Source organism: Malus domestica, chromosome 05 (assembly GCF_042453785.1).
Source record: "Malus domestica chromosome 05, GDT2T_hap1".
Lineage (NCBI taxonomy): Eukaryota > Viridiplantae > Streptophyta > Magnoliopsida > Rosales > Rosaceae > Malus > Malus domestica.
This window is the reverse complement of record NC_091665.1, coordinates 9,321,412-9,341,280: the sequence shown is the minus strand read 5'-3', so window position 1 is coordinate 9,341,280 and position 19,869 is coordinate 9,321,412. Positions and strand designations below refer to the sequence as shown.

Here is a 19,869-nt window from a genome sequence, read left to right as displayed (position 1 = left end):
CTTGAGATTACTTGGTTGACAAGTAATCTTGTAATAGCCCTAATAGAGTAAGAATCGTGAAGTCTTAAACCCTAATGCAACTAACTTATGGCAAAGCCCTATTACAGTAAACATAGATTGATATCATGGTAATATTTTGATATGGTTGTGATTATATTGATATTATCTATTCTAAAATTGAGGAAAGATTTGACTGTAGCTTAGCTACAGTCAAAATTTGTCCCTTGATTTTGCCTTATTTACACACTGCTGCCACCAAATCTGTGGCTGGGTTGGGGTTTGGGCTGCCTCAATTTTTTTCATGGGCTTCGTTGGTTTTCGGTAAAAGCCCGGCCCTCAGTTGGACCCTCAGTCGTTTGATGACAGTTCTGCCCATCAAAGCTTAAAATTTGACAGTAGGGATGATGTGTTTGGAAGGGCAATTTAGTCCTCTAATGTTTTGAGCGAATTGTGGGGTAGGTTTGGCTTCGTTGTCATTTGATGAGGATTTTGGGGGATGGACCGCCCTTGAGATTAAGAGTGTGTGTGAGAGAGAGATATGGGAGGATTTGTGGAGGGATTTTAGGGATTTTGTTAGAAAGGGAGATGAGACAGAGACAGAGAGAGAGATTTCAGCGATTTGAAAATTCATCCCTTTCACACAAGCTCTGCAAATCAATCTTCCTTTCTTTTCTATCTACCGTTTGCATATTTCTCTCACCAATTATCAACGCCGGTTCTTGCTCAGAAACTTTTGCGCTTTTGCAAAATTCTTTTGTTTGAAAACCCTCAACCCTTACAAGTTTCTGCCTTTTTTGAATTTAGTCGGAATCCAATTTCTTGCTCACATAACGTAGCGTTTCCTGGTGAGTTTTTCGTCTTTCTCAGTGTGCTTGATTTTTACTTTTTTTTTTGGATTTGTGTGTGGTTGCCTGATTTGATTTGGTTTTTGCTTTCAGGAAAAGCTGGGTTTCGAATTTTGGGGTTTTTGCATACAAGATTGGAAGCCCTTTCTTATCAAGGTATATAATTTCTGTTGTTCATATTATATCTTTTGTTGAACAAAATTTAAATATTTTGGGGTCCTGTTCCATTTGCTGATCCATTTTCTGTAAATATTTTATTTTTTTTCATTTTTGGAGTTTTGTTCCTACGTTCGGATTTTGAGTGTGGTTGTAGTTTTTTGGGGCTTTTGTGTGCAGGTGTTTGGACCCAAATTTACACTATCGGCCCGTACAATCAAGGCCATTGAGTGAGCATAGCTCCCAACGGTTGGATGGAAAATAAGGGTAATTCTATTTTTAAATGATAATATTATGGTTTTTACTGTAAAAATTATCTTTTGTGAGTTATCTTGACATATTCTTGAATGTGATAAGATAAGATGCAAATTATACCTCCAAGCAAGCGGAACAGTCTGAATTAATTTGGAGTTGTTAGCAGTGCAGCGGATTAGAACAGCTTGGGTGTATCTTCAGAAGATTGACATCACATTCGTTGCATGCACCTAGTCTAAAAGTATGGGGGAATGCCAAAATAAAAGTATTGGATAATGGTGACATTTAAGAAGCCTAGGGTGGCTAGGTCTTTTTAGGGTGATGATGATGTTGTCAGACATTATCAAATCAAAGACTAATTGCTCAGAAGAGATTGCATGCAAGAGATAGAATTGAAAAGCAATTCGTAGGATATTAAAGATAATATTATGAGGAATATTATTTTAGCCTGGATGTCGCAGCAGATATACAGCTACTATAAATACAAGAGGTCGTGCACCATTCAAGGACCCCTCCAATTCAACACACAATTGCCCTGCGCAAACTCTCTCAACAACTTGAGATTTTTTATTTTCTCGTTTCGCTGACACATCTTCCGTTGGCATCAACAGCACTGTGAAAGCAACCAGTGATATCTTCAGTCGGCATAGATAGCTCTGTCGCCGTAGAATCAGCCGATCTCACAGCATCTTCCGTTGGCATCAACAGCATTGCGGCGAGGACGATTGGTTACCTATCCAAGTCTCGGTCGACAAGGATTTCCGAATCCTTATTGGTCGAGATCATCTCATTAGCCTTCTCGGTGAGGTGAGGTGTTACAGTTTATTAGGCACGACACATTGCATGCCGAGTTGGTTTATGATTGGATACTCTTGGGTTGGATTTAGAGTTCGGCATTCCGACGGCCGAACCACATTTATTGTTAAGACACATATCTGCTTTGAGTATTTGTGTCCTTACACTTTAGTGTCGATTCGGCGAGAGTTTACTCTGACGAATACCATCACTGTGGCCGAATCCGACGATGACGATTTGTGACCTTTGTAAGAATAGTAGCCTTGTCTTCAGGTTCGAGAACCCAAGAGGCCGAGACGTGTTCCTTCCTCGGTCGCAATCGTAAGACGCAGAAGTCAGCCGCGCACTCAACACAACATCAACAAATTTTACTCCTCGACCAAGCTCGGCCGACGAGTTGGCACGCCTCGCATACAACCGAAGGACGTAGTTTACTTACTAATTACTCGGCCTGCGCGCCACGTAGGCTTGGTAGTTTTTAGGGTCAACAGCAGGCTTCCAAGCTTTTTGCACTTGGGCTATATAATTTCAGATTTTCCCTTTGACTTTTTTATTGAAGAAAATTTTAACTTTTTGTGTGCTCTGAAGGTTGAATACTTAGGGATCTATCTGTTTTTATATTTTTGTGCATTTTGAGAATACCGTTTCCTGCTTTTTATGGTTTTGTATATTTTATAAGTTTGTGCTTTTTCTTTATCGTTGCAATTGATTTTACTTTCCTTGGTGGGAAGTTAACGGAAACCTATTGCTTGGATTTGGCTCTCCCTTACATTGAACACATAACTATTGAAACATAACTAGATGCCAATTCCTTTCTTCAGTTGGAAGAAAATGGAAACCCTATCAAAGTCTGTAACTACAAGCAAACATGAGAAGACACAAATCGGATTGAGGTATAAATGTTTCCACTTATTTAGTGTGCTCAATTGATTATTGCTTTGAATGCATTGTGGTTCGGAACATGATATAGTGCATTACACTGATTTAGTACATATTTGATTGACAGTGAGAGATATATGTTTTGGAATCAGACAGAATCCCTTTAACCACGGAGACTATTTTTGGTGAGTTTTTTTTTAGTGAGACAACAATCTTATTTTAATGTAGTTGGTAATTCTTTTCTGTAATTTTTTGAACAAATCCAAATGTGGTTAATTCTAAGAAGGTTTTAAACATTCCTTATACTCTTCCTACCGTTTGTTGCCTCTTCATTTTTTACCCCTTTATGTCTCTGCAAATCTGCTTCTCCTATTTTGTGTGTGTGTGTGTGTGTGAGAGAGAGAGAGAGAGAGAGAGAGAGAGAGAGAGAGAGAGAGAGAGAGAGAGAGAGAGAGAGAGAGATTTTATTCAAAATTTACAATGATTTCATGTCTTTATTTGTGCGTTGCTTAGCATTTGTATTTGGATTGTGAACCATGATTTACTTTACAGTAATCTGTCTCATTGAGTTGCAGTTGCTTCCTTATGCACACGAGGCAATTCAACGAGGTGATTCTGAGCAGAGAGTACTCAAGGAGTGCATGTTTCAGGACCTGAGCTGGGCGAACAAGAAGCATCGGTTTGTTTCGAGATTTTTAATGGTGTGCTTGCTCTTGAATCGGCGAGAGATGGTGCAGCAGCTGCTCAATCAGCTCAGAGTCGTGGTTGATAAGCGCAAGAGGACATTCCAGGTTTGTGAGTTTTGTTATTAGGGTGCTTTGATTTGTTAAAAAACGGAAGTTCAGTGTTCACATTCTTGCTCTCTGTGTTTTTTAATCTTTTCTAACCTACTATGTTTTGATTCATTATCCTGTTAGTTAATTCTCTATGTACTTTTGTGTAGACAAGTGAATGAAAAGGGAAATAGTTATTGGGAAAAGAATTGCCACCAAATTTTGGGACTGAGAAAGCTATTTGTGCCAAATAAGTTGTTTTCTAAAATTAATTATGAGCTTTATGTGGAACATGGAGAATGCGTCAGTTATTATTTCCTTCTGATCTTAACTTTCTTGGGTACTTTCAGGTATGAGGGAAGACTGTGGGTTGCGAAGAATGCAAAACAACCAGCTCCTAAACCAGCAGATATGAGCATCAGTTCCAATAGTTTGGTAAAGGATGGAGCCACATGTGGAGCTCCAAAGGAAACAAGGAGACATTCTCTTGAGGAAGCGATGCTTTTTACGGTGGCGGAAGCTGCTCCTCCAGTGGCAAGATCCTGTGCGGTAGATTTTAATTAGATCTCTCTTTCACAGTTGCAAAATAATGGTCAGTTGGTGCGACGAGATTGACTTCACTAATGGACATGAAAAGGAGACATGGTATAGTAAAGATGTAAGTACAAATTTTTTGTTACGTATTAGACGGAATTGATTTGAGCACGATAGAGTTGATTGGTATGAGTATGAATGGTTTCAAAATTTGGATGAAAAAGTATTGTTTTAGACGTATGATGGCTAGAAGATAAGCACTGGAACTTTTAATAGAAAACATAGATAATTCAAGTTTCAGATTTATATTAGTGAATTTAGTTTGAAAATTGGATTTATATTTGCAATTCACATTTATGTTATATTTTTCTTCCTAAGTGGCCTTCTCCAATTGTGAAACTACATTTCCTGCCCTCAATATCTACTAAATGAATGATATGCATACCCAGTATCTAACAATGTTCATTAGCCTCCATATCCATGAGCATGCCTTCATTTATTCTCCATCTTACAAATCAGTAGCCAACTTTTTTACATATTGTTCTCAGTTGGACGATGTTTATAATTTTATAGTGGCTTGCTTCTTCTTTTCCCTCTACTCTATCAAGACTATTCAATCCTTCTTTAGGTTTTGAACAATCCTATTAAATAGGTTTCAACATTGGATTTAATAAACCTCTAATACAGGCTTATAGTTTTAGTTTGGCTTTTATGTTTTCCACCATCACAAATTTTCCTGGAATCTTTCTAACTAGTACAAAAACATGTTTGTGCGACGCGCGACGCAGCACATTTTGTCGCGCAAAGTATGTTTGCACGACGCTAACACACAAGACGTCGCGCAAGTGGTCTTTGCGCGACGGTACTTTGCGCGACGAAGGAATGCGTCGCGCAAAACTGTTTTGCGCAACGTAGTTGTACCTTCGTCGCGCAAAACGGTTTTGCGTGACGCACTCCTTCGTCGCGCAAAGACCACTTGCGCGACGTCTTTTGCGTCATGCAAGAGTTTGGCGCCAAACCAAGCTTGTTTTACCACTTTTTTTCCATCTTTGCGTGACGCAGGTTCACTACGTCGCGCAAAGTTGTTTTGTGCGACGCCTAGATTCGTCGCGCAAAGTCAACACGAAAATATACCTTTTTGTCTTTTTTTCAGTTTTCAATGTTCTAACACAAGTCAAAAACTCCATAGCTCACCTACAAACCTCCATAGCCGCCTGATCACACTCAGGTGATTTAAAAACCTCTATGTCATCCATTTTTTTATATATGATTTTATTGAAATTTTGGTTAATATTACCCAATATATTGAAAATTTTGATCTTTTTTGTTCTTATCATGCATATATGATTGAGGGTAAATACCCAATATATTGAAAATTTTGATCTCCTATTGATGATGGCAGTGTAGCACAAAGGGACTCCTTCTCTAATGTGAGGGTAAATACTCAGTTTAGTGATCCCCCTGTTGTTGCACCTGCACTAGAAACTCTAATGTATTATCTGAAGGCCAAATTAATGACTCTATCCTGAGAATTGAGAGGAAACACAAGGTATACTTGTTCAGTTAACTTTAGTATATTAGTATATTTTCTCAACCAAGGACTTAACCAGTTGCACCTTGTAGAGTGAAGAAGTGAGAATCGCTAAAGAAGTTGAAGCTCATGAGTTGCGGATCCGCAAGGAGCTGGAGAAACAAGAAATTGTGAGGAGAAAGGTTCTATTTTTAAGTCCTAAACAATTGTTTCTGAAGCATAGCAATTAATATGCTGATATTTTGATTTTTCTGTTTATAGAATGAGGAAGGTAATGGAAAGACAAGAGTGAGAGACGAAAAGAAAAGAGAGGTTGATGCGTGAGAGGCAATGCAAGGAAGAGAGATTAAAACATGAGCAAAAACATGAAATTGAACGAAGGGACAACTTTTCATTTTATAGCCTAATACAATCATACATGTCTTTTGCGAATCTACCAACAATGGAAATTAAAATGATGTTTACTTCAAATCATCATAAATTAAATTGACTTGAAAAAGTCTTGAAAATTAACGTGATTGCAAATAATGGGCTCTTTTGAGTTTGCGTAACTCAATTAAACAAAAAACAATAGCATGACATACTTAAGGCCCTGCAACACATAATGCACAGAAACAAATAAAACTAAGCAACCACTAAACAGCTAAAAGCTTATTCACAAAAGGCACAAATAATAATGGATATAAATCTACCCAATCATAGCCTATGCGGGATTTAAGGGTATCAAAGTTTGTCATCCTTTAGGCCTTCGCATCTTCACCAACAAGAAAATCACACATATGACACATATTAGTGTCCCTCAAGAAAATCTACCTGTCGAATACCATTACATGAACAAACAATCTGAATCAAATGAAATGATCACTAGACTACTGATAAATCAAAACTGAGCATTTTACCTTTTTGTGCCCGTGTCGATTATTTTGAGCATTTTACCATATATGTGGTGAATTGCGTATATTTCATTAATTAGTTAAACAATGTCATATTCTATGGAGAAAATTAACCATCGTGTTTGGACAGGGAGTGCAACCGTGTACATTCTACCTGCAAAATGGTCAGTGCAAGTTTGGATTTACACGCAAATTTGACCATCGAGTGCAGACCATGAGGTACAACCTCTCAGCTTCATCTCTCGTTGATATGCCTGTTGTTCAATATCCGGTTGGGTTTCTGCTGGCCACCCTGGCTCCATCATCCTCATCATTGGATCTCCGGCCTCGAAGGTACTCCTTTACTTGCTCGGCGTTTAAATTTCGCTTCGTTTGAGCTCGATTTGTGCTAATTTCGTAATCTGGGGTTTCTAGGGTTTTGTGTTTGGTTTGGTAATGTGGGGTTGTGATTGGGGTTTTGTTCTGGTTTACGGGGGAATTGTAGAGCAAATGTGGCAATTGGGGCTGACGAGCAGCGAATCGTACCCGGAGAAACCTGGCGTGCCCAACTGTGTCTACTACATGCGAACTGGGTTCTGTGGATACGGTGGTCGGTGCCAGTACAACCATCCTCATGATCGTGGTGCGGTAAGTCCTTGTTCGTTGTAAACTTGCATTGCAATCAGTTAATTAGCTTTTTTCAATACTGCTTAATTGTGGGTTTTCATATGTAAACTAGGACTCAAGCTTTCAGTGATAGGTGACTGCAACAGGATATATAGGTTGTTTTGAATTTTCGTAAGTTTGAGTGTTTTGTTGCAGGTAGTTTTTTGTCCCTTTACCTGAAACTAGATGATTGTTTGTTTGTTGAGAAGGCTGGGGAAAGAATGGGACTTTTTTGGAATTTATTCGACATAGTTAAACTAGTCTATATTTAATGAAAATATTAGGCCTAATATTTGTGTTTTGGGCTCGGTGCAGTGGGAAATGTTGCCCTAGTTACAACTGCTTGGATTTTATTGGTAACTGAAATCGTCTTTGCTTGTGAATTTTGTTATCTTTTGTAAGAGCTACAGGGGATTACCCAGTGAGAGTGGGGGGAACCTGTATGTCAGGTATGCAATAGTTTTCTGATCTGTTGTAAAATGTGAATTTCCTGCCTAATAATGACAATGTAGATCTGGAAACTTTTCGGCAACTTTGTTATGTTGTCCATTTATTTGTTTGAGCTTTGAACTTCATATGTGATTGTGGCATTTGTTTGTCTTTTCAAGATGGGAAAATGTTTTTGAGATTTTTGGATGACTGATGTCTCTAAATCAGGGATGGGAGGCTTTTGAAGATAGATAGCTTATTGCCTTTGTGCTGTTTGCTGGAGTAATGTCAAAATTTAAACTTTTATGTTGATTATGTGTTTGTGAAATTTCTGCTCCAATTAAAGTTGCCTACTTTTGTCATTGCTTTCACTATACGAGAACATTTCGGTGTGAATTTCATCTGTACTTGCAAACTTATTGATAAGATGTTTGTTATGAAGTATGTGCAATGAAGAGTGCGGTGCCTTGCTTTTCCAAATCTTGTGGGGTTTAAGTAATTCGTTATGTGCACTTGAAGAATAAAAAACTGGTAGCTAGAGTAGAGAGCCGGAGTAGAAATAGAGAAGGGTGTGAGATATGGAACCAGTGTGGATTATTTTTTTAGTTGTTTTATTATGTACTGTGGGATATTTATAATGGTCTGATGTAAAATTGCAGTTACGAATTGCTTTTCTATCCAAGATATCATCTTGATCAGAGCTCGCAACTTTGTAAAAAACCATTGCTGGCTAAACCAATGGTGATGGATGTCTATCAAGAATATATACTTGTCACATATCGCCCATTTGATGTACACATATTCCATGTCAAGTTATTTGGTGAATTCACTACTCCAAATTTACAGGTAATGGAATGTTTGCTAGCTTTTTTTGTAATGATTCTAATTTTATAGAATATGGTACTATTTACAGATAGTTGAGCACTTGTGATTTCATTTGCACGCTAAACGAGAATAATTTAGTGAAAAATATTCTTCATACGTTTTAAGTGATAAAATGACAAACAGCTTTCTACAGTACGAGAACTCTCAATTGTGACTGCAAAGAGCCATCCTGCAGCAATGTGTTTTGTACCTGATCAACTTCCAAGAGAGGGCATTTCAAACAATCACATTTCTTATTTATCAAGGTGTAATGAATTTACATGTTTTTGAATTGCTTTTTAATTATATGAGTCGAGCTTGAGCGAGCTTAAAATGTACAAGCTTGGTAGATAACTTGAGTCGTTTTGAGTATACAATAAATAGCTTAAGTTAACTTGGTAGATAACTTGAGCTATTTTGTGTGACGCACGTGTACCTACGTCGCGTTGTATTTTTTTTTTCTTTTCTTTCATTACCTTTTTCTTTTTTAAGTAAGATGTGTTAAGCTCGACTATTGTAGATGACCAATTGGAACTTTTTCACGTCATTGAAACGTTACTCTTTCAAGTAGCGTCATCTCAAATCTTAGCATCTCCTCTATTTCCTCCCTGAAGAGGTTCTTATTCCATAACTTTGTTTGACCGGCCTTCACAAACCTCCTGACATTCCACTCCAATCACCAAACAGTATTACTGTAATAACGAAAACTTTAATCGGATACACTACTAATTAAGGCAATCTCCAACTATGGAGGGCTACATAGGCCTCAAAAAAATATAATTTTTTAAGGAACAATAACAAACTAAATTTATATATTTTCAAACACAAAATATATTCAACATAAAGTATATAACACAAAATCTTCAAAAACAAAATAAAGTATTTATTTTGTACTCATAAGCCCAAAAAAAACAAAAGAAAAAAGAAAAAACTTGCGCGACGTAGGTACATGCGTCGCGCAAAGCTATTTTGCGCAACGCATGTACCTACGTCGCGCAAGTTATTTTTTTTTTTTTTGGCTTATGAGTACAAAATAAATACTTTATTTTGTTTTTGAAGATTTTGTGTTATATAATTTATGTTGAATGTATTCTGGTATATGAAATCTACTTGCAAATATTTGTTTTAAATAAGATGTGTTAAGCTCGACTCTTGTAGATGATCAATTGGAACTTTTTCACGTCATTGAAATGTTACTCTTTCAAGTAGCGTCATCTCAAATCTTAGCCTTTCCTCTATTTCCTCCCTGAAGAGGTTCTTATTCCATACCTTTGTTTGATCGGCCTTCACAAACCTCCTGACATTCCACTCCAATCACCAAACAATATTACTGTAATAACGAAAACTTTAATCGGATACACTACTAATTAAGGCAATCTCCAACTATGAAGGGCTACATAGGCCTCAAAAAAATATAATTTTTAAGGAATAATAACAAACTAAATTTATATATTTTCAAACACAAAATATATTCAACATAAAGTATATAACACAAAATCTTCAAAAACAAAATAAAGTATTTATTTTGTACTCATAAGCCCAAAAAAAAAAAAAAACTTGCGCGACGTAGGTACATGCGTCGCGCAAAGCTATTTTGCGCAACGCAGGTGTATCTACGTCGTGCAAAGCAATTTTGTGCGACGCATGTACCTACGTCGCGAAAGTTTTTTTTTTGTTTTTTTTTTTTAATTTTTGGCTTATGAGTACAAAATAAATACTTTATTTTGTTTTTGAAGATTTTGTGTTATATAATTTATGTTGAATATATTCTGGTATATGAAATCTACTTGCAAATATTTGTTTTAAGTAAGATGTGTTAAGCTCGACTCTTGTAGATGACCAATTGGAACTTTTTCACGTCATCGAAATGTTACTCTTTCAAGTAGCATCATCTCAAATCTCTTAGCCTCTCCTCTATTTCCTCCTTCAAGAGGTTCTTATTCCATGCCTTTGTTTGACCGGCCTTCACAAACCTCCTGACATTCTACTCCAAGCACTAAACAGTATTACTAATAACGAAAACTTGAATCGGATATACTACTAATTAAGGCAATCTCCAACTATGGAGGGCTACATAGGCCTCAAAAATATAATTTTTAAAGGAATAATAACAAACTAATTTTATAAATTTTCAAACACAAAATATATTCAACATAAAGTATATAACACAAAATCTTTAAATTTTCCGTCTTCAATCTTATTGGCTAAATCTTACTCTCTCTATATTTTTATCACGTACTTTTTAGTATGCCCAAGTACCTTTTCACCATGTCAATAACTAACAAGCTCAAAAAGAAATGCCTAACTGCTTGGGGGTGGCACTTTTTAGGCCTTCTAGGGGCTGATTCGAACCCCGAATATACCCATTTGTAAAATCTCTTTGGTTGGAGATTATTTTGTTCAATTTCAAGGTTAATATTGACCAAAATCCCTTTGATCGGAGATGGTCTAATTAACATCCCAAATCTTGATATATGAATGTTTGTTTTTTGCGATTTTTGGCGTACATGATCTCGAAGCATATACAAACAACTTTGACAGTTAGATCGTTCAAATTAGTTTCGTACAATACGTATCATATCAAAACATTAGATTCACTAACACTTGGAGTTTATTTATACTTTCATTCAGTATAACATAAGATTTTGTGGTATCCACTTGTGTCAATATTTTAAATTGACGATCAAATTAGTTTATTGTATTCATATAGAATTAAGGAGTGTAGCTGTAAAAAATCATCAAAATCGGAGTTAAATTAACCATTAAATCGTGCTTTTTCGTTTATAATCGTCGAAAAGTTTTGTCCCGTTACTTGATCTTTATATGTTTGTTTTTTGCGATGTTTTGCGTATATGATCTCGAAGCATATACAAACAACTTTGACGGTTGGATCGTTGAAACTAGTTTCGTACAATGCGTATCACATCAAAACATTAGATTCACTAACATTTGAAGTTTATTTATATTGTCATCAAGTATAACATAAGATATTGTGGTATCCATTTGTGTCAATATTTTAAATTGACGATCGAATTAGTTTATTGTATTCATATAGGATTAAGGAGTGTAGCTGTAAAAGATCATCAAAATCGGAGTTAAATTAACCGTTAAATCGTGCTTTTTCGTTTATAATCGTCGAAAAGTTTTGTCTCGTTACTTGATCTCTATATGTTTTTATTTTGCGATTTTTGGCGTACATGATCTCGAAGCATATAGAAACAACTTTGACGGTTGGATCGTTGAAACTAGTTTCGTACAATGCGTATCACATCAAAACATTAGATTCACTAACATTTGAAGTTTATTTATATTGTCATTAAGTATAACATAAGATATTGTGGTATCCACTTGTGTCAATATTTTAAATTGACGATCGAATTAGTTTATTGTATTCATATAGGATTAAAGAGTGTAGCTGTAAAAAATCATCAAAATCAGAGTTAAATTAATCGTCGAAAAGTTTTGTCCCGTTACTTGATCTCTATATGTTTGTTTTTTGCGATTTTTGGCTGATGCGATCTCAAAGCATATACAAACAACTTTGACAGTTGGATCTTTGAAACTAGTTAATTTCATACAATGCTTTTCCCATGAAGTTCAACTGTATATATATTTACTAAGTATATTTTAATTTATTTATTTCGTACTTATAATACTTAAGAAATTGACTGATATATATGAAAAAAAAAATTATTGTGGGTTTTTGTTAGAAAAATATATTATTGTGGGGGATGTTAAAAAAATTTGAATTTGAAAGGAGGAAACTCACATTTTCGGTAATTTTTATAATAATTGTTTTTTCCAAATAAATACTTTGCGTGATGCTTTAGTATGATTGTCGTGCAAAACCACTTTGCACGACGTCTAATTATACACCTACGTCGCGCAAGGTCTGATAATTTTGACTGTATAACAATGAAAAATAGGCGTTTTTTTTTCAATTTTTCCAAATTTTTTCACTTTGCCCTTCTCTATCTCCCTCTTGAACACAGAACCCTCCTACTTCTATTCGAACCTAACCCAACCATCCCTCTTGATCACATAATTACCCTCCTCCTTCTCAGGTGGTCCTCCTTCTATTCGAACCTAACCCAACCGTCCCTCTTTATCTCCCTCTCTCCTCTTCACAAATCTTGAACCCCAAATCTTTCCTCTTCACAATCTCGAACCCAGACCTGTCTTTCCTCTTAACCTTGAACCCACATGACAGACCTTCACGCAAATCTCGAAGCCGACGCGAATCAAGTCCCAAAATCAAGGTAAGGGTTTCTGATTTTCGATGGGTTTTTGTTATTTAGGGTTTAGGTTCAAATTGCATGTTGATTTCTGAGTATTTTGTTAATGTATGTGTGTTTTGTGTATGAACATGAATTTGGTTTAGTTTGGTTCAGGGTGTTGGCCTTCGAGAGCAAGGCAGAGCCTGATCTTAGTGTTACTGTTAATGGGTTGCACATGCCCAACCCGTTCGTTATCGGGTTGCCGCCCTGGACTAACTATACGGTGATGAAGAGGGCCTTTGATGAAGGCTGGGGTGCTGCGATTGCCAAAACTGTAAGTCTTGTTGCTCTCTTTCTCTTTCATTTGGATCCTGAGTTTGAATTGGATGAAAAGATTGTGAATTTGCGAGGTTGGACTGTTTGATTATAAGCTCATAATTCAGCTGTTTGGTTACCGAGAAAGTCCAGGAAAAGAAATTTTAGAATGATGATTAGCAGAGATATTAGGTGGTAGTATGATGAAGTAAAGAATGAAACTTGGATGATTATGTGTGTTTGATATCTTTGATTTAATGTAGTTGGTGCCATTTTAGCAAAATGGTTTATGTGATTTGCTAATAATGTCCTGTTACAAGATGTGTTTGACCGAAAAGTATTAAGATTTAGTTATTTTTGTGGCTAAAATTGTCGAAAGTGAAAGCCCATTTGCTGATCTACAATGCCATCTCTTAGTTAAAGTCATTTACGCTGGTTTAGTATTGTTGTGCTTTGTTAATTGAGGACCTTTTAATTGAGGACCTTGTTAATTGAGGATCTTTTTAATAGTCCGGCGGCGCAGAACTGGAATTCAACTGTTGCAGACCAAGCTTCGGATTATTTTTCTGCCACATCGTGAATTGTTTGTAAATTGCAGCATAGTAGGAACTACAGAGGTAATACATCCAACTTGAGCCAGATTCTCATAGCTTTCAAAGTTTCTGCACTTAACTACCACAACTTTCGCATGCTGCTTACTTCACTATGATTTTTTGACTTTGTGGTTAGTTGTCCCAAAAAAATATGATGCTATCGAACTTGAGTATTGATAAACTGTCTAAAGAAGAGTGCATATGTTTTGGTGGCCAATTTGTGAAATTAAGTAAACATAGAAGGTGAAAGCGTCCATTTTCCCTGAGTAAGAACTTGTCTACTGATTTCTATTGAAAGAACTCAAAACAAAAGGGTAAACTTTTCTTTTTTACGTTAAAGGCAGAGAAAGAATTGCCAACTATTAGTTTTGCAAGAAAGAATTGCCATCAACGGTTAACCTATTCGTTTAGGAATTTGTATGTTATAACTACTATTCGTTTAGGCTTGCATTCGCCACAAGCTTATGGATCTAGAGTGTCGTATGTCAGGCATTGTGTTTATCTAAAGTATGCACACTTGCACATCTACTTCAACCTTTAGCGCACACTTGCTCCTCAGCCCCCTTCACTTCACTGGTCGGACACCAATGTTCTAAAATGTATAAACTTTTGGTTCAGGGCTAAAAAGTTTCCAACAATGTTCTAAAATCCAACTAAGTCCAGCCATGTGATACCCTAGCTTTTCCTATATAAATGGAGTATCCACCTAGATGCACATGGTGACCTAATTTATTTAGTTTTGGTCAGTTATATAAAGTCAATAACATTTATAAGGAAATATGGCTAATAATGTAGCGATATCATAATAAGCCTCATGGTCAAAATTTTTTCCAATGTTTTGTAATGATATATATATCTAGTTGTTCTGTATTTATGTAGTTGTTACAAGATTGTGGCTTGTTGATGGTGTTATGTATTTATGTAGTTGTATGAACATGAATTTGGCTCAGCAATAGAGTCCTTAAGACATGGTCTGGTCTTAGATTCTCATAGGGTAATCTTCCATGAACAAAATTGTAATATTTGGGAATTTGTAAGATTATTGCATCGTCTAATGATGGAAAATAAGGGAAAGCATTTCTACGTGTATATCAACAGTGAAAGCATGTGAAACATATTTCAGTTGTGTATGAACATGTGAAGCATTTGAATTTGGTTTAGGGTTTAGGCTCAAATTGCATGTTGATTTTTGAGTATTTTATTGCTGAGCCAAATTCCCAAATATTACAATTGTGTATGAATATTATTGAAAATAAATTGTTTGAAAAAGTTTAGTGGAATTAGGATGGGTTTTTTTTTTTTTTTTTTCTTTGGGCGGGGGGGGGGGGGACATGTTTTTCCATTCTCTATCTAGTGGGGAGGTGTAAGGAGGGCATGATTAAGTATGAAGAGAGTTAAATAATTTCATTCATAAGTTCTGGATTAAACGCCATTTAGATGACTTGATGTAGCTCTCATACTTGAACTTCAAAGTGATGAAGTCCAACATGTGTTTATGTACATTTGGTTTTCCTGTATCTTTACTTCATGGCGTAAGAATATATTCACTTTTATTAGTCCAAGTGGTGATTCGTTTCAAATGCAAGAATACATTCAATTTTATTATTTTTCATATTCATAGTTCATTTATGATCTTGATGACGCATCCCCCGAGGTCATGGCCTACTTAGAGGGGACCTTAGCAAGCCGGTACAAAAATTGGAAGAACAATTTTCACAATCATTTTAAGAAATGGGATAATCTGGAGATTGCTCGCTTACATGTTCCAAGCGAATTGAATGACCGGCCAGAGGATTGGGAGTGGCTTTGCAAGCATTTTACGGGCCCAGACTTTGTGGTATGTGCATAATATTTTAATAATAATTTATTATTGTTTTAGTAATTTTTTAAAGCTTTTTTTATTAATTTATTTCAAATAGTCTCACTAACAAGTATATTGTGTGTTTAACAAAAGAAATCTGTTGCTGGCCAGATAGCTCGAGTGTCAAAGACACTTCTCCACCATTCTGGTTCGAAGCCCTTTTCGTATAGGCTTGAGGAACGACGTCAGGTAATACTATATTAACTTTGAAATTTTATACAATTTATTTATTATTATTAATAAAATTTTCTTAATGTTTTTTTTCTTTAGGAGGGTTCTAAGTTCCCAGAGATCGACATGTTCAAGGACGTTTACGTTCGACTTGGTAATGAAATCGTTGAGCAGTTTTATGTAAGTATATGTAATTATTATTATTCTTATTTGTATGAATCGTTCAAATATTATTTATACTTTGTTATTAAACATTATATGTTTTTTCTTTATTATTACAGGATACTATGGTGGAAAAGAGCATTGCTGTTCTCCAAGAAGCAACATTGCAACTTCCCCCGGAGACTTCGATCGAGGACGTCATGGTACCAGAGGATGTAGGTTTTCAGATCATGACTGAAGTCCTGGATCAGAACCTTGGTCGTCGTCATGGCCAGGTTGTTCGGGGTATGGGGAAATCATGGGTTCGTGAGACGGGTGCCTTTTCTTCCAGATTGAACACATCATTGATGGATGAAGTGACAACCTTAAGGGGTAAGCTTGCGATCCAGGAAGAGCAGATGAAGGCCCAGGGCGAGCAGATGAAAGCGCAGCTGAGGGTCCAGAGCGAAGAGGTGAGGACCTATGCTGAGACGGTGAGAAACCTTGTACGAGCCATACAGATGGCCGGCCTACAAGTCTCGCTACCAGCACCTCATCTTGATCCACCTTTGACCTCAGAGCCACCTCACCCTCCCGATACTCAGTAGCTTGATGTTTTAAACTTAGTTCACTTGTACTTTTTTCCTTTTTGTTTGGACATCTTGTATGTATACATTTTTATATATTTTATAATTAAATACTTTTGCTTGGTTAATTAATTATTCTTCACTATTTAATTACAATATTTATCAAAAAAAAAAAAAAAAGTTTTGACCAAAACATTAAAAAATAAAAAAAATAAAAATAAAGGGTTTGCGCGACGTAGGTCGCGTCACGCAAGGCAACTCTGCACGACGTAGGCCCTGAGTTGCGCAAGGCCACTTTGCTCGACGTAGGTCCTGCGTCGCGCAAAGACAACTTTGCGCGACGCAGGATCTACGTCGAGCAAAGTGGCATTGCGCGATGCAGGACCTACGTCGTGCAAAGTTGCCTTGCGTGACGCAGGTTATACCTTGGTCGAGCAAACTCTAGCATCACCGACTTGGCGCGACGGGTTTTGCGCGACGAAGGTACGTCACGCAAACCCTTGCGCAACGATTTTGGACTTTGCACGACGAAGGTACCTACGTCGCACAAAGTGTTTTTTCTACTAGTTATTTTATATTTTGCTTATAAAGGAAATTGTTCCCTGGATTGCAGTTACTTTTCAGCATCCGACAACACTGATATAGCATTTGGTGTATACTTTGCTTTTGAATCCCAATCGGAATTATGCCCCTCTCAGTACTAAGGATCCTGGGAATTCCAGGTCTCTCTTCTCTTTCCCTCTCCCTATGTGTAGTTTAATATAATTGAACAACTCTGTTTGATTTAAGATTTAGTTGGAAGTGTTTGAGATTTAATTAAGTGAAAATTTAGTTCAATAGTAGAAAATAAATGGAACATTCAGATAGTGGAGAAAGAAAGAAGCCTTCTAGGATTTTAGAAGTTGTGGTCCATGAAGATGATTCACTAGATAGAAGCATTATGATTTGTGGGTTTTCATATTTGAATTAGTTCTATTATGTTTGCGATGTGAGTTCCTGAAATGGTTTGCTTCTTCTTGGACCCTGCAATGCAAGAAGGTTATTGAAACCCTTTTAGTAAGTTTGGGACGTTTGTAATTACTAAAATTTTGTTGCAAGAAATTGGGGGATGAATTTGGGTTTCGGGGGAATGTTATCCTTTTTTATTCTTATACTGCACCAAAAAAAAAAAAAAAAGCTTTGGGTGCAAGTATGTGTTTTTTAACATTTATTTCTGTAGTGTGAAAGTCAATTGCGTTTTTTTTGCTGCAGTCGGGTTGCACTTACTCTTGGTCTACCCCCAACATTGGTCTTTAAATGTGGAAGAGGAAGCGCGTCCACCCCAACCCCCAAAAAATGGTTAGAGCCTTAGAGGTGAATGGTGTTCTTTTCTTTAGACAAGTTTTTGGAAACAATATTATTTGAATTTTTTATATTTTAACAAGCAAGTGAAGTCAAGTCTTAGTGATTTTGATGCATATTTTATTAGTGATTTTGATGCCACCAACCTTATCTCAGTGTATCACTTTTGACATTTTATTCAGCTTCCTTTGGTAATTGTACTTAATGAATAGGATTTTAGAGTTTTCATTTGCGGTTCATTTAGTCCGTCAAGGTATTAATTTGTTTCAATTAGGTTCATAAGGTTTAATTAAACTCTTCATTTTCAATTGTACCAATTAGGCTCATAAAGTGGTTCAAAGAGCTTCAAGAGCTTGATTCACCCAATTTATACTTTCCATGTAAAACTTTTTTCAAAAAGTTGAAACATCTTTCAGTGTAGATAACATTAATCATTTGTAACAATCTTTTATTCTTCTGAAACATATTTTTTCATGCGGTTTTTAATCTCGCAGCAATGCGCGGGCAATATTTCTAGTTCCTTCCAATAATAGGACACGATGGAATAATCAAATCACATATAAAAGGGAATGTCCCTACTCTCATATTCCAAGTTCTAATATACGCCAAACCCTATTATGTGGCAAAGAACATATTGTATACTGAGAGTGGAAGACTTCATTCTCTTCCATTCCAGCATGTCTTCATCTGCAGGTAAATGTTCTCGACATAATTGTGGTATTGGTTGTTAGACATATGTGCAACAGCATGCGAGTATAACTCATCTGCATTGTGCATGCATATACATGCTTATATATATATATATATATATATATATGTAATCCTAACTTCATATTGATCTAAACGATATTCTTGTTAGGAGTACTGTAGGTTCACATAGTTACCAAAGGTGTACAACACCAGATTAGTTCTTGACTGTATGGGTTAGTTAGGGGAATGCTAAACTAGTTAGCTTTGGTATTTATGTATAAATACTTCATGTACAGAGATATGAAATATAATGAAAATCATTTTCACAATTCTCTTTCTCTTTCTACATTCTCTCTCTCTCTCTAATCTCTCTTTCTCTAAGATTCAGTTTTCTTATTCACTAAGATCTTACTTTCTACATGGTATCATCGCCGGAGTCCACCGATGTTGATCTCCCGCTTCCGTATTCTTGATTTTTCCGCACTTTTCTTTCCTACCAAACAGATTTTTCTCGTCTTCTCTCTATTTTTTCTGCAAATTTTCCATGACTGTTGTGGAGACCTCTACCAATTCTTCGTCCTCAGCCGCTATTCCTCCCGCTGATGCTCTGAATCATTCGATTACATCTGTCACCGTTCAGAACATCACCGGCATGGTTCCGACTAAGTTGACGCGTCACAATTACATCACCTGGCGCAACCTCTTTCTTCTGGTTCTGAAGTGTTTCAAGCTTTTAGGGCTTGTCAATGGCACTGACATCTGTCCTTCTCAGTTCGTCTATGATTCTACTGGCACTCGAGTTCTTAATCCTGCGTATGATGTTTGGTGTGATCGAGATCAGATATTGATGATTTGGATAAATTTGACTCTCTCTAAAGATCTCCTGCCTTTGACTGTTGGTATGGATGATTCCAGATCTTTGTGGCTTTCTCTGGAAAAACGCTTTTCTGGCGCTTCTCGTTCACATGTTCACAGTCTTCGTGCCAAGATTCAGACGATCCAGAAAAGTGACTCTTCGATGACTGATTATCTTAATTCGAGTAAGGAAATTTCTCTTCAAAAGCGTAAAAATCAAGCCCCTGCATCCACTCCATTTCATGCATATACTGCTCAATCCTCTCCTAATTCTGGTTATCACTCTGGATCCTGAGGGAATTATCGAGGTCGCAACCAAAATCGTTCCAAATTCAATCAGAATCGTAATTTTGGGGGTAATCGATTCAATCATCAGACTGGTGGGATTCTTGGTGCTGGTCCATCTCGATCTGGAGGCTCTCAGTCTGGCAAGTCGATTCCATGCCAACTTTGCAATCAGCATGGTCATCATGCTCTTCATTGTGGTCGTCTTTCACAA

At 36.6% G+C, this 19,869-nt stretch overlaps 2 protein-coding genes and 2 long non-coding RNA genes across 11 annotated transcripts; all 4 read left to right on the top strand.

Annotated features, from left to right (window-relative positions):
- The first annotated feature begins 275 nt into the window (after positions 1-275).
- On the top strand, positions 276-18,046 carry LOC114824762 (uncharacterized). 4 transcript variants are annotated; one of them, XR_011581211.1, is made up of 7 exons: positions 852-1,001; positions 2,873-2,944; positions 3,058-3,115; positions 3,506-3,721; positions 4,054-4,361; positions 17,098-17,206; positions 17,736-18,046. It is a non-coding gene; the product is annotated as an uncharacterized lncRNA (long non-coding RNA). The 4 variants fall into 4 exon arrangements; XR_011581209.1 differs by lacking the exons at positions 17,098-17,206; positions 17,736-18,046 and adding an exon at positions 276-845 and having other exon boundaries at positions 939-1,001; positions 4,054-4,575; XR_011581212.1 differs by lacking the exon at positions 17,098-17,206.
- LOC139195880 (uncharacterized) lies at positions 5,208-7,284 on the top strand. The gene is made up of 4 exons (XR_011580950.1): positions 5,208-5,786; positions 5,861-5,950; positions 6,792-6,994; positions 7,146-7,284. It is a non-coding gene; the product is annotated as an uncharacterized lncRNA (long non-coding RNA).
- LOC103411989 (uncharacterized) lies at positions 12,553-16,612 on the top strand. 5 transcript variants are annotated; one of them, XM_070822231.1, is made up of 7 exons: positions 12,553-12,858; positions 12,981-13,150; positions 13,642-13,748; positions 15,346-15,561; positions 15,697-15,774; positions 15,856-15,936; positions 16,038-16,612. In XM_070822231.1, the coding sequence occupies exons 4-7, from the start codon at positions 15,382-15,384 to the stop codon at positions 16,503-16,505; spliced, it is 807 nt and encodes a 268-aa protein (XP_070678332.1). In that variant the 5' UTR covers positions 12,553-12,858; positions 12,981-13,150; positions 13,642-13,748; positions 15,346-15,381; the 3' UTR covers positions 16,506-16,612. The 5 variants fall into 5 exon arrangements, with proteins under 5 accessions (XP_070678332.1, XP_028957823.1, XP_008348823.2 ...); XM_029101990.2 differs by having other exon boundaries at positions 12,631-12,858; positions 12,991-13,150; XM_008350601.3 differs by having other exon boundaries at positions 12,634-12,858; positions 12,991-13,150; positions 15,859-15,936.
- Positions 18,047-19,059: 1,013 nt separating the features above from the next.
- LOC139196043 (uncharacterized) lies at positions 19,060-19,665 on the top strand. The gene has a single exon (XM_070821705.1). It carries the CDS (start codon positions 19,060-19,062, stop codon positions 19,663-19,665), a length of 606 nt encoding a protein of 201 aa, XP_070677806.1.
- Positions 19,666-19,869: the final 204 nt, after the last annotated feature.

Excerpts from the sequence above, each read along its gene's own strand:
- LOC103411989 (XM_029101989.2), top strand. The coding sequence starts at position 15,382 with ATGGCCTACTTAGAGGGGACCTTAGCAAGCCGGTACAAAAATTGGAAG. Across the intron at positions 15,562-15,678 it reads TTACGGGCCCAGACTTTGTG|AAATCTGTTGCTGGCCAGAT; the intron begins GTATGTGCATAA and ends GTTTAACAAAAG. Across the intron at positions 15,775-15,855 it reads GGCTTGAGGAACGACGTCAG|GAGGGTTCTAAGTTCCCAGA; the intron begins GTAATACTATAT and ends TTTTTTCTTTAG.
- LOC139196043 (XM_070821705.1), top strand. The coding sequence starts at position 19,060 with ATGACTGTTGTGGAGACCTCTACCAATTCTTCGTCCTCAGCCGCTATT.